General features: G+C 41.8%; 1 protein-coding gene across 3 annotated transcripts in view; it reads left to right on the top strand.

The window, feature by feature from the left end:
• Positions 1-13,756, top strand: part of SYT9 (synaptotagmin 9) — a 305,962-nt gene that overhangs the window by 110,739 nt on the left and 181,467 nt on the right. For all 3 annotated transcript variants that reach the window (XR_012236519.1, XM_073604460.1, XM_073604461.1), the window contains exon 2: positions 8,712-9,054. Coding sequence is in view for 2 of the 3 variants with exons in the window: in XM_073604460.1 (XP_073460561.1) it covers positions 8,712-9,054 (343 nt within the window). In the remaining variant the exon portion in view is untranslated. The remainder of the gene's footprint in view (positions 1-8,711; positions 9,055-13,756) is intronic.

The raw sequence follows: 13,756 nt of genomic DNA, 5'->3' as shown, positions 1-13,756 counted from the left end.
CTTTTGGGGGAGTGCTGAGAACTGCAACCTGGTACTAACACACAGCAAAACCCAACTCCAACCAGACATACGCCAATTTAGTCTCCTGCCAAAGCAAAGCTGAAGTGATTGCTAAGTATGTAAACTCATGGCACCAAATATTGTTTTTTGCCATTATTATGATGTGGGTTTAGTGACACTTTAATTCAACGTATTGGGTGCTCTCAAGATTTATTAACTAGCCAAAAATGAATGGCAGAGATCATTTGGCAGAAAAGATGGTTTTGAAACTACCAGTTAAGCCATCTTTCCAGCTGTAAACCATTCATAATAGATGGGAAAAAATGGTTAAAAATGTCACATTAATCAAATAAATGATGGTGAGAGGAAATCCAATTAAATGTAATTTTCTATCATCCTTTTTATCGGAGTGGGTGAGTAGAAGACTGATAATGACAAAATACCAATATGCAAGATTCATTTAAACGCTGTCGGTTAAGTACATAAAGTCGGAAATAATGGCTGCTTGAAAGTGCAGTGAATTAACTGTAACTGAAACATGTTTTGCTGATTCAAAAGAGCAATGATGTGTGTGAAATAATGCAGGATACATTATTAATTAGATTTTGTGGAGTTTGAGTCCCACTTCAGAGACTTACGAGCCTTGCTCTTTTTTTTCCACTCCATCGAAACCCAGTTACATGTAAGATTTGTTCCAGCCAAGGTTCCTTCACAGATATTTTCTAACACTCGGGATGTTGATCCCCCTATATTGTTTTAGTATTCTACAACTAATCTAATAACTTGTATCCCTTGGCAAAAGTAAAATTAAAAATAAAATGTGCTGTACAACTTTCCAATACATGCACATTTCCCCACGTTTTATCCTTTTAAAAACGTTATGCCGCGTACACACGATCGCACATTCCGACAACAAAAAACATGTTTTTTTTCCTGACGGATGTTGGCTCAAACTTGTCTTGCATACACACGGTCACACAAAGTTGGACGGAAATTGCGAATGTCAAGAACGCGGTGACGTACAACACATACGACGAGCCGAGAAAAATGAAGTTCAATAGCCAGTGAGGCTCTTCTGCTTGATTCTGAGCATGCGTGGCACTTTGTGCGTCGGAATTGTGTACACAGGATCAGAATTTACCACAATGGATTTTGTTGTCGTAAAATTTGAGATCCAGATCTCAAATTGTGTGCGATGGAAATTCCGATGGAAAATGTCAGATGGAGCCAAAACACAGTCGGAATTTCCGACAAAAAGCTCCCATCAAACATTTTCCAACGGAAAATCTGACTGTGTGTACGAGGCATTACAAATAGAGAAACATACCTGTTGACCTGCAAGAATGCCTGTGTACTTTAAACTTCCTATTTAGGCTGACAACACAGTGCCTTTTTTTCACTGAAATCCCAACCAGCATTGTCAGCCTGTCTGCTGGACTATAGAATTTCACACCTCTCTGTATACATATCAGCATGCTGCAACCATGACTTTTCCAAGGGCCTGTCCGTCCATACACTGTCCATAGCTCCCAATTGTCCTGATTTCGAGGGACTGTCCCTGATTTGAAAAAAAGTCCCTCTGTTCCTCTTTCCTCCTCATTTGTCCCTCATTTTGGTCTGATCTATATTTTAGCTTGCCAGGGATGTAGACATGCTGCAGACATGATGCTTTGCTTCATGACCTCGGCAGGAATTATACCCCCTGCCATATTTGGTGGATGTAGCAGCTGCTGAATGTGACCCAGGCCATGAATGAGGCCGCTCTGCAAGCTGCTCACAACTGCATGTGGCGCACTACTGCAGACTTCAATGGGTTAAAATAGAACTATGAGTAAAACTTTTTTTTAAAATTTTGAATATAGGGAGGGTTATAATCCCTGTAAGTTTTTTTTTTGTCGTCTGTGTCACACTCCCAAACAGCGAAACAGGTGAAGATGAAATCCCTGCAAATTAAGGGAATTCCTTGGTGACCCCCAGGTCACCAGAACTAGTGTCCCCACTAGAAGGTTACCCCTTTATTACCTTTCTGGGATTTTACAATTTTGGGGTTTTCTTATACTTTCAATCTCCTTAACGGGGGCACAGACAGCATTAAAACCTGACAGGTTCTAATCCCTCCTCACTCTATTCAGAACAAAAGAAAAAGTGTTGCTTTTACTTACGCTTTAAGGCCCCTTTCACACTGGGGCGGGAGGTGTGTCGACGGTAAAGCGCCACTATTATTAGCTGCGCTTTACCTTCATTTTAGCGGCGGTTAAGGGTTAAAAACCACCGGAAAGCGTCTCTGCAGAGGCGCTTTGCCTGCGGTATTGCCACGCTGCCCCATTGATTTCAGCGTGCGGTCCGGCTGCGTTCCAGGCTCTCTCGCTCCGTACCCGGAAATGACGTAAGTGCGTAGCCCCGCCTTACGCGTTTCGGCGCCTTTGACAACATCGATGACGAAACGCGTAAGGCGGGGCTACGCACTTACGTCATTTCTGGGTACGGAGCGAGAGAGCCTGGAACGCAGCTGGACCGCACGCTGCGGGAAAGCACTTCCTGGCTTTCGGCTTCACCCATAGTGTAGTGCTGTGTGGATTTTATCTTTTCCTTTTTGGGGAGTATTATTTTATTAAAGATTTTAATCATACTACACTATGAGGTGGCATCTTTTCTTATGAGGATTTCTCTGGTGATCCCCTTCTTGGACGTGGTATGAAGCGGTAACCTGGAACTCCTGGGAGAGAGGATATCATTTCTTAGCAACCACGGGACACCGACCAAGAGGACGGCATTGGGATCTTAAAGTGTCTATCACCCCTGCAGGGGTACTGGGAGCTGGTGAGTGGGGAGCCAAAAGGGGAGCACAGAAGTCACGGATATTCACCTTTGTGGGCACTACAGTCACTAAAGCTCTTGGAACTTTTTTTCAATTTGGGACGTACCACCTTTGAACAAACTTTTTGTGATTTGGTTTTTTCTTTTATTCCATATAATTTTTCGTTTTATTTTTTGGATTTGATTGGATTTGTCATTCACTTTTATAACACGCTGTATTCATCACATTAGCTGCATAGTGTATATAGCAGCAGCACCTAGTGGTCACTTTTTGCCACTACCTTACATTTGTTATACATGTGTATGCAATATATATAAGGGTTTTTCATCACATGTTTTTTGGTTCACACTTCCTAATAATGTTTTAGGGTAATCCATTATGAGTTATTGCACTCTTCACCCTTAGCGTATGTCACATACTATATATTAATTCATTTAATTTTCTTCAGCACTTACTGTATCACATATACTTTATTTACTCATACCCCTCACAAGGGAGCGCCATACCCCCACTTACATTCCTTTTTTCATATCCTGCTAGCTCACCGCTCCCGTGTGAAAGCCCCCGGGCTTTCACACTGGAGACACAGTAGCGGCTGTTTCGGGTCGGTTTGCAGGTGCTATTTTTAGTGCAATAGTGCCTGCAAACCGCCCCAGTGTGAAAGGGCCCTAAAGTAGGCAGTGAGAAGGCTATACAATTCCTCCTCACAGCCTTTAAATACACACTGAGGAGTGATCTGGATGCCAACTGCTCTACAGATAGCAAAGCTAGTGTAAAGTACCACTAAAAGAAATAAAAAATTATTGTTTCCCAAAACAATCAGTGCTGCCAGCTATAGTTAGCAACACTGATCACTGTATTCTGTGGGTAGGGAAGGCTCCCCACTGGCTGAACACAATAATGCCTCGTACACACAGTCGGATTTTCCGACTGAAAATGTTCGATGGGAGCTTTTGGTCGGAAATTCCGAGCGTGTGTAGGCTCCATTGGACATTTTCCATCGGTATTTCTGTCGCACAAAATTTGAGATCTGGTTCTCAAATTTTCTGACAACAAAATTCATTGTCGGAAATTCCGATCGTGTGTACACAATTCTGACGCACAAAGTTCCACGCATGCTCGGAATCAAGCAGAAGAGCCGCACTGGCTATTGAACTTAATTCTTCTCAGCTTGTCGTACGTGTTGTAAGTCACCGTGTTCTTGACGTTCACAATTTCCGACCAACTTTGTGTGACCGTGTGTATGCAAGACAAGTTTGAGCCAACATCCGTCGGAAAAAATCCCTGTTGTTGAAATGTCCGATCGTGTGTACGGGGCATAACACTGTGGGAGTGATTCCCCCATCCACAGGTCAGCAGGTGAGAGGTGGTCATAGAGGGATATCAATTAGCGGGTAGGGGGAGTGATATCTTTTGGAGTAAGGTCTGTCATCTGCAGGTTGGGAAATGGTCACCTGTGATATAAGCTGAAGGGAGGTGGCTAACATGGGAAGTGGCTGGGGAGTGACCTGGTTGGTGGTGAGTGTGAAATGGATGATGTGTTTCAAGTTTCTTTCACATTTAGCGGTAATGCTTACTGCCCTCTGAAAAATGATCTGTGGTGAATTGCTTTTCAATGAGTGGTATAGCAGCAGCTGACAGGCATTCATGAGGTGCTACTGCCACTCCTTGTTTTTTTTTTTTTTTTTACATTGCTGAATGGTAGTTTTACATTGTTGGACTATGCTGCTACTGCAAGCTAGTTTGGCTTGCAGTTGCAGAGTGGCCCCATTGAAATCAATAGGCGATTTTTATAGGCGGTGCTGCCTGTCAAACTCTGCAGGCTCCAAGCTATCCATTGAGCTCAGTACTTCTGACAAGAAGTGAGGAGAGGCACTGTGAGCTCATCCTCTCAGTCTGCTGCAAACAGAGTGTGCCAGCTGGTATTTAAACTGGTCGCTCTGTATGTAGCTTCTGACAGGCTGCGCAAGAAGCCCCGTATATCCGGAACCATAGATGAGAGGAGCCCCAAATTTTGACCAGTGGTGGGGTAGGTCTTCAGCTACCTACCCCTGGTCGCCAAGCCACGACTCTCGAAGTCGATCGTTTTTATTGTTTTTTTTTTTGGCAAATGGGCCTATCTTAAGGTAAAGGGCCTGGAGCTGCAGCTCCAATAGCCCCTATGTTAATCCAGCCCTGTCGCCGGTCTGGTGCAAGCAAAAATGCTTGCACTGGACCCACTCTAGAGGCAAGATAGATGACATTCTACAATGACTCTACCTACCTAAGATAAAACATCAGCCACACAAGGAGTTTTCAGTGATTCGACTGACCAATAGACTTGCATTATGAAGAGAGAAGTCTACATCAAATTGATATCTTCTACATTAAGATCTAAAAAAAAAAACTAAAAAACTACAGATTGTGGTTATGGCATTGAACAAAGCACAAAATGGAGCTACTTTCAGTAACCAATCAGCAGTTATCTGTAAGTTACCTAACCTCATCAAAGAAGTCATAAATACATTTTTCAGGAAGGGTGAAGACCATACAAGAATATGTGGTTGCAATGCTGACTTCCCTATGATACAGACCAACAATACAAATTATGTGCGAATTTATATTGAGCACCAGCAACAAAGCCAATGGATCCATTGATTTTGTTGCTGGTGCTAAATAAAAATCCCCACATATAAATTGTATTGTTGGTCTCGCTAAAGAAAGCTGGCGTCCAGGGACAACTATACATGGATGGATCCATTGACTTTGTTGCTGGTGTTGAATATATTATAGATCCCCACATATATACTGTTCGTGTCACTAAAGAAAGCCGGTGGCCAGGGACAACTATACATGGATGGATCCATTGACTTTGTTGCTGGTGTTGAATATGAATCCTCATATATAAACTGTACTGTTGGTGTCACTAAAGAAAGCCGGTGTCCAGAGGCAACTATACGTGGATAGATCCATTGACTTTGTTGCTGGTGTTGAACATAGATCCCCACATATATACTGTTGGTGTCACTAAAGAAAGCCGGTGGCCAGGGAAAACTATTCATGGATGGATCCGTTGACTTTGTTGCTGGTGCTAAATATAAATCCTCATAGATAAACTGTACTGTTGGTGTCACTAAAGAAAGCAGGTGGCCAGTAGGGATGAGCCGAACACCCCCCAGTTCGGTTCGCACCAGAACCTGCGAACGGACCGAAAATTTGCACGAACGTTAGAACCCCATTGACGTCTATGGGACTCGAACGTTCGAAATCAAAAGTGCTCATTTTAAAGGCTAATTTGCATGGTATTGTCCTAAAAAGGGTTTGGGGACCCGGGTCCTGCCCCAGGGGACATGTATCAATGCAAAAAAAACTTTTAAAAACGGACGTTTTTTCGGGAGCAGTGATTTCAATGATGCTTAAAGTTAAAAAAAAAAGTGAAATATTCCTTTAAATATCATACCTGGGGGGTGTCTATAGTATGCCTGTATAGTGGCGCGTGTTTCCCGTGCTTAGAACAGTCCCTGCACAAAATGTCATTTTTAAAGGGAAAAAAGGAATTTAAAACTGCTTGCGGCTTTAATGTAATGTCGGGTCCTGGCAATATGGATGAAAATCAGTGAGACAAACGGCATGGGTACCCCCCAGTCCATTACCAGGCCCTTTGGGTCTTGTATGGATATTAAGGGGAACCCCGCACCTAAATTAAAATAAGGAAAGGTGTGGGGCCACCAGGCCCTATATACTCTGAACAGCAGTATACAGGTGGTGCAAACAAGACAGGGACTGTAGGTTTGTTGTTAAGTAGAATCTGTTTGTAATTTTGAACTGGTACATTTTTAACGTGTTTAGCTCCAGCCAAAAAATCTATTTTAAGCTTTTTGGAAAACATAGGGAAGGGTTATCACCCCTGTGACATTTGTTTTGCTGTCTGTGCTCCTCTTCAGAAGATTTCACCTCATTTTTTGTCCCAATGACAAATGTTTTTTGAAAATTTGGGTTTTTTTGTAATACAAGGATAGGTGATAAAGCATCAGTGGAAAGGAGAAACGTTTTTCCCATATTAACTCTTACAGGAGAGAATTTCCCTTCCTAGGGGTAGATTTCATCTCACTTCCTGTTGTCTCCTTCCGTTTGCAAGTAGGAGTCGTTTGTAAGTTAGATGTTTGAAAGTAGGGGCCTGCCCTATATACTCAGCAGAAATTTAGGCCTTAGGTGTTGTTGTGGCCACAACACTTGTAGTTTTAGCTGAACACTGTGAGGAGGACGCACTACACTAACTTGTAGCTTTAGCTGAACACCGTGCAGAGGTCTCACTACACTAACTTGTAGTTTTAGCTGAACACTGTGCAGAGGTCACACTAAACTAATTTGTAGCTTTAACTGAACACTGTGAGGAGGACGCACTACACTAACTGTAATTAGTCTAGCTGCCTGACTGTGGTACTAATAGGATCAAAAGAACACCAGCAATTTTCTTCAGGTAGCTGTAAACAAGACAAGCCTGCCTGTCAGTAGGAAGATAACAGGAATGGATCTAGCTAAACTGAATACAGTGTATATATATATATATATATATATATATATATATGCAACACCCGGGATGCATATACATACACAATACACTATAAGTGCAGCTAACTCACTGACTGTCCTGCCTAATCTAGCTAACTCAAATGAAATGACACTGTCTCTCTCTCTCTCTATCACTCAGCACGCCGGAACACACTACACAGGGCCGCCGTGCAGGCGGCCTTATATAGTGTGGGGCGTGTTCTAAACCCCTTGAGCCATAATTGGCCCAGCATGCGGGTCATAGTGCATGCTTGGCCAATCATCAGCCAGCAATGCACTGTGATGCCGCAGTGAATTATGGGCCGTGACGCGCCACACGAATTTGGCGCGAACGGCCCATATCGTTCGCAATTCGGCGAACGATCGAACAGCCGATGTTTGAGTCGAACATGGGTTCGCCTTTAACGCGAAGCTCATCCCTAGTGGCCAGTGGCAACTATACATGGATGGATCTATTGACTTTGTTTCTGGTGTTTAATATAAATACCCACATATAAAATGTACTGTTGGTGTCACTAAAGAAATCCGGTGGCCAGGGGCAACTATACATGGATGGACCCGTTGACTCTGTTGCTGGTGTTGAATATAAATCCTCACGTATATACTGTATTGTTGGTCTCTCTAAAGAAAGCCGATGGCCAGGGGCAACTATACATGGATAGATCTATTGACTTTGTAGCTGGTGTTAAATATACTGTAAATCCCCACACATAAACTTTATTGCTGGTCTCACTAAAGAAGGATGGTGGCCAGGGACAACTATACATTGCTCTCAGTAAGCTTTTGTCAATTTGACTCCCTGCTAAGATAATGACTATCCCAAGTCGCAGGACGTTTTTCTTCATTAGTACAGTTCTTTGGGCTTATGCCAGTGAGCATTGTTTTTGGAATACAAGTCAAATGCAGGTCAGCAAAATCCTATTGAGTTTTAAGAAGCAATACACATGAAAGTTCAGAGACTGTATTGTGTTTGAAAAATGCAGCCATGGACAAAGTCACCCATTGACATGTGCATTTTGTAGGGTTGTGGGAGCATATTAGGGAAGAAGGGAAGAAGGTCTTATTGCTGATATCCACATAAATTCCTGGCTGCAAATATTAGATAACACATGTGTATTCCCAACAGCATACACATAAGTATGAGTGACATCATCGGTATTCGGCATGTAATAATAAGTGTCACGTATTATACCACTCTACAGTACAGTACCACCTAAAGTAACAAGGTGGAAAGTTTGGCAGCTTTCTAAAGAGTTTCTAATATTCATAGAACTAGACTTTTGAATTTGGCCTAATTTGGATGCAAATACGTTTATTTGTGTTTTGTCTTCTTCTTTTCCAGATGTTTCGGTGAGTTTGCTGTCCCTTTTGGTCACAGCCTGTGGACTTGCCCTCTTTGGAGTTTCCTTGTTTGTCTCATGGAAGCTTTGCTGGATCCCCTGGCGAGAACGTGGCCTGAAAGGGAGCAAAGAACATGAGCACCTGAATTATACAGACAGCGACACGAATGAGCATGACTACAGTGACAACTATTTGGGGCAGCCGCCTCTTTTCCCAGAATCATCAATGAAGATCAGCCACACCTCCCCCGACATTCCTCTGGAAGCCAAGAGTGGCAACAAGGAAAACTGTGTTCACAATGTTCGGATGCATCGGCAAATCACTGAGCCAACCTCCTCTGCTCGGTCAGTGTCCATAATATTGATTTCTGTGTTTATTGCCAATTAAAACCAAATTGAAGCCTCACACCCTTTAAGGCCTCTTGAGCACGTGTAACCGCCAACACAGACATGCACTTGTACATGCGTATGGGTGTATTTTCTAAAATGTGAAATGTAACGTTTTAAGAAATAAATTTAAACTCCTGCGTGAGTACACGCCTGTGCCCGTGGTTATGCACACATAGGGGTTGATTGACTAAAACTGCATACAAACCAATCAGCTTCCAGATTTTTTTTGTCAAAGCTTAATTAAACAAGCTGGCGTTAGAAGCTGATTGGCTATCATGCAGAGCTGCACCAGATTTTGCACTCTCCAATTTTAGTAAATCAACCCCATAGTGTTTTCTGTAATTAATTAGAATAGACAAAACATTTATTAGTGAATACTTTTCATTTTGGGGAGTGTGTTTTTTACTTCTGGTTGCATCCTCAAGACAGAAAATAAAGAGAAATCTTCCTAGCAGGACAAAGACGGCACACAATCTTTACAGCCATTTTAAAGCGGTAGAAAACCGCCATGCTTTTTTTTTTTTTTTAAACCTGCAAGGTAAAGTTATAATGTGCTAGAATGCATTGCATACTAGCACAATGTGTGAAACTTACCTTAAAACAAAGCCCTCCTGTGACGAGCTGTCACCGCTAACAGGGCTTCTATCTTCATCTTCCTTCCGAGTTCGTGTCCCCCGACTGTCTGATTGGCTGTACCACGATGATGTCACGGCACAGGTCTCTGAAGGAACGGCACGGGCATGCCATTCCTTCAGATCACATGCGCCAGTGGTGTCACCGTCACATTCACAAGTAAATATCTCCTAAACGGTGCACATTTAAGAGATATTTACTGTACCTATAGGTAAGCCTTATTATAGGCTTACCTAAAGGTAGATATCAACCATGGGAGTTTACTCCCACTTTAAAATGTCTATCTCTATGCAAAACTAATGCCGCGTACACGCTAGCGGACTTTTCGACTGGACTGGTCCGACTGACTTTTTAGGTCGAAAATCTGATGGACTTTAGATTTGGAACATGCTTCAAATTTTTCCGACGGACTCGAGTCTGGTCGAAAAATCCACTTGTCTGTATGCTAGTCCGACGGACAAAAACCGACGCTAGGGCAGCTATTGGCTACTGGCTATCAACTTCCTTATTTTAGTCCGGTCGTATGTCATCACTTACGAATCCGTCGGACTTTGGTGTGATTGTGTGTAGGCAAGTCCGGTCATTAGAAAGTCAGTTGAAAGTCCGTCGTAACTCCGCCGAAAGTCCGTCGGAAAGACCGTCGGACCTTTGTTGTCGAAAAGTCCGACCATGTGTACGCGGCATAAAAGAAAACAAAGTTTTGGCTGTGCATGGATTTAATACAGGAGGGGCACTCTGTCTCCCTAATTGAGACTTTGGATGGGGCAGGCTGCAGACAGCAGGAGGTAGTGGGAAAGAAGGGGAAGATTGACCCTTCCACCTGACTTATTTGCTTGTGGGTAAATTTCTGCTTAAGCTATGAAGCTATGAACATACTGCTTTATACAAGGCAGATGAGAATACACAGGTAAACACATGAATGCAGAGTACTACCAACTGGCTAAATATGAAAATACAAAATATTATATATCGTGACTAAATGTGTTTGTTTTTTTTGTAATCCTGACTATAATAAAGGAAGAAAAAAAATCCAAACTGCTATACATTACTTTTGAAAAAAAAAATTGTTAAAAGGCAATGGGAAAAATTTGCATGAAAGGGAGTAAAATGTTTCTGAAAGGCAATGGGAAAGAAAAAAAACATGAAAGATAGGAATGGGCAAAATTACATGTGCAAGAAAAAGAAATAATGAACTCAATTTGTTTTTTTTGATGCGTTTGTTTGGACAGACAGTGAGGGCATTATCAGCCTTAGCGAGGCTTTTAGCAGATACACACTAAAGCTTTTCTAGGCTCTGTCGTTCTTCAAGATATAGTTGTCCAGTGTTGTTTAATAGGTGCTACCTTTGGAAATTCTGAGTTGTCTGTTATTACGGCATCATAACCTTCAACTATAAAGCCCAACATGTTTGACGGTACTATACAGTGAACACCAAGTTTAAATTCATAATAATTTAGGTTCAACACAGATAATCTAAGCTGAAAAAATACAGAGAGGGCTCTGCTTAACTGCTTAGCGGCCACCCCACATACATTTACTGTGGTAGGGGGCCGCTCTGTGCCAGATCACATACCTAGTACGTGATCTGACACTCCTGAGCCTGGGGCGTGCACGCACGCCACCGGCGACCCACTCCTGTTGTGATTGGACACAGCGGGAGCCAATCAGCGGGTCCAGTGGATGCAATGTCCTCTGGGACCCGCCGACCATTCAGGAGAAAAGTAGAACGGCGGTTTGCCTATGTAAACAAGGCAGACTGCTATTCTGTGAGAGAGGAATGTGCTGATCCTGTGTTTCTGCTAAGCAGGGACACAGATCTTTACATTGCCCCAGTCTAAGCACATCCCCCACAGTGAGTAAGCACACCCAGGGAACACATTTAACCCTTTGATCGCCCCGATGTTACCCCTTCCTTGCCAGTGTCATTAGTACAGTAAAAGTGCCTATTTTTTATCACTGATCACTGTGTTAGTGTCACTGGTCCCCAAATAATGTCAAAAGTGTCAGTTAGGTGTCCGAATTGTCCGCCACAATATTGCAGTCCCGCTATAAGTCGCTAATCATCGCCATTACTAGAAAAAGTAAATAATCATATTAATAAAAATATACCATAGTTTGTAGCCGCTATAACTTTTGCATAAACCAATACACATATTGGGATTTTTCTTACCAAATATATGTAACAGAATTCATATTGGCCTAAATTGATGAAGAAATTTGACTTTTTTCATTTTTTTTATTGGGAATGTTTTATAGCAGAAAGTAAAGAATATTGTTTTTTTTTTTTATTCAAAATTGTCGGTCTTTTTTATTTGATAGCACAAAAAATAAAAACTACAGAGGTGATCAAATACCACCAAAAGAAAGCTTCATGTGTGGGAAAAAAAGAACATACATGTTATTTGAGTACAGCGTCGCACACCCCCGCAATTGTCAGTTAAAGTAACGCAGTGCCATATCGTAAAAAATGGCCTGGTCTTGAACGGGGGTAGACCTTCTGGAGCTGAAGTGGTTAAAAGAGCTTTCAATCAGTGGAAGTAGAGGGATATAGTAGTGACTGATGGGCATCTGCCAGCTTCTTCTGCAAGCGAGACTTTATCATTGAACGTGCTAGGCCTGACAACCAAACATAGAGAAGTGCTCTGCAGGTGGGATGGGGAAATGCAGAACGTGGTAAAAAGTACTGCTGGACAACTTGCTGGAATGGGAAAGAATAAAGATACTAAAAATAATAAAATGTGTTAATGAGTTATTTCAAATAATGTAAAAAGATAATAAATTCACTATGGATTTTTTTTCTTTAAGTGAAATCTATATTTTCAAAATTAATATAAATATTTTTCTCAGATTTTCTTTCTTGCTTACTATATGTATTTTTAAAAATGTAGCTTTGGCCATGTATGCACATGGAATGTTTGTTACATACATCAAATGCCTTCCCGTTTAGTGGATTTGTGCAAAGTTCCTGTCTGTCGACACCATTCTGCTCAGGCTTCTTCAAAAGGATACCAATCTTAAAATAGTTTTTATCTCACATTTAAAAGCAATCTGTTTTCTTTTTAAAGATACACTGTGAAGGTGATCAGTTTAAAGTATTTTTCTTAAGTTTGTATAATTTTTCAATGATTTTTATACCAGGATCCCTCAAATGAGGGGCAAAATCCTTTCCTTGTCCCCAAAATATTGTAGCTCTTACATGTCATAGCTGCCACCACACTGTGTCTCTCTGCAAAGCCACACGCTCACTGAAAAGACCAGTAAAGACAGCTGCCTCCTCTTGCCCTTGAGTACCCCAGTATCCAGGCTATATACTGCACTCTCTGATAGCCAGATTGGCCTTTCCAGTGCTCCTTTTACAAGATATAATGGGGTGGCTGTTTGTTTGTTACATGAACTAAATGTGCTTCCCAATGTCCTGCATGGAGATTGTACGGTATTATTCCTCTCTTTCAGTGCAAGACTGCCAACTTGAAGGCTACTGTAATTTAAACAAAGTGTCTCAGTGTGACTTATCCTGTAAATGATTATCTCAGCAGTTGATAACCAAGGATGATTATGAGATTTGTGTGATTCACAGATAGCAAATAGGGGGAAATCTACAAAACTGAATGAGAAATGCAATAGAAAATGTAGTGCAGCTAGAAAAGTGAAAAACTAAAATTCATATAACAAATACATTTTTGGCAAATTATGTGCTCAAATATTATAGTCTTCCTTTAAAGTTGACCTAAAGTCAAGTAATGGGATTAGGTCTGCTGATCCATGCATATACTCTGTCTTAAAATTTCTCTGCAGCGCTTGTGGGTGAAGCCTACTCGCCCTGCTTATGGGGGTACCTTTCTTGTGCATGCACTCATCAATGCCTGGGACCAGACAGGGCCACGTTCACGTGAAAGTCTAACATTATAGCGGTACCTTAGAGATGGGCCATACACTGTATGCAGTAGTTAAAAGTACAGACTCTGTGTTCAAAAATGTCCTATTTTGTATTACTACACACCTTCCTCATCTATGTTGCATTTAG

Source organism: Aquarana catesbeiana, linkage group LG11, assembly GCF_042186555.1.
Source record: "Aquarana catesbeiana isolate 2022-GZ linkage group LG11, ASM4218655v1, whole genome shotgun sequence".
Classification (NCBI taxonomy): domain Eukaryota; kingdom Metazoa; phylum Chordata; class Amphibia; order Anura; family Ranidae; genus Aquarana; species Aquarana catesbeiana.
This window is presented reverse-complemented; position numbering and strand designations above follow the sequence as displayed.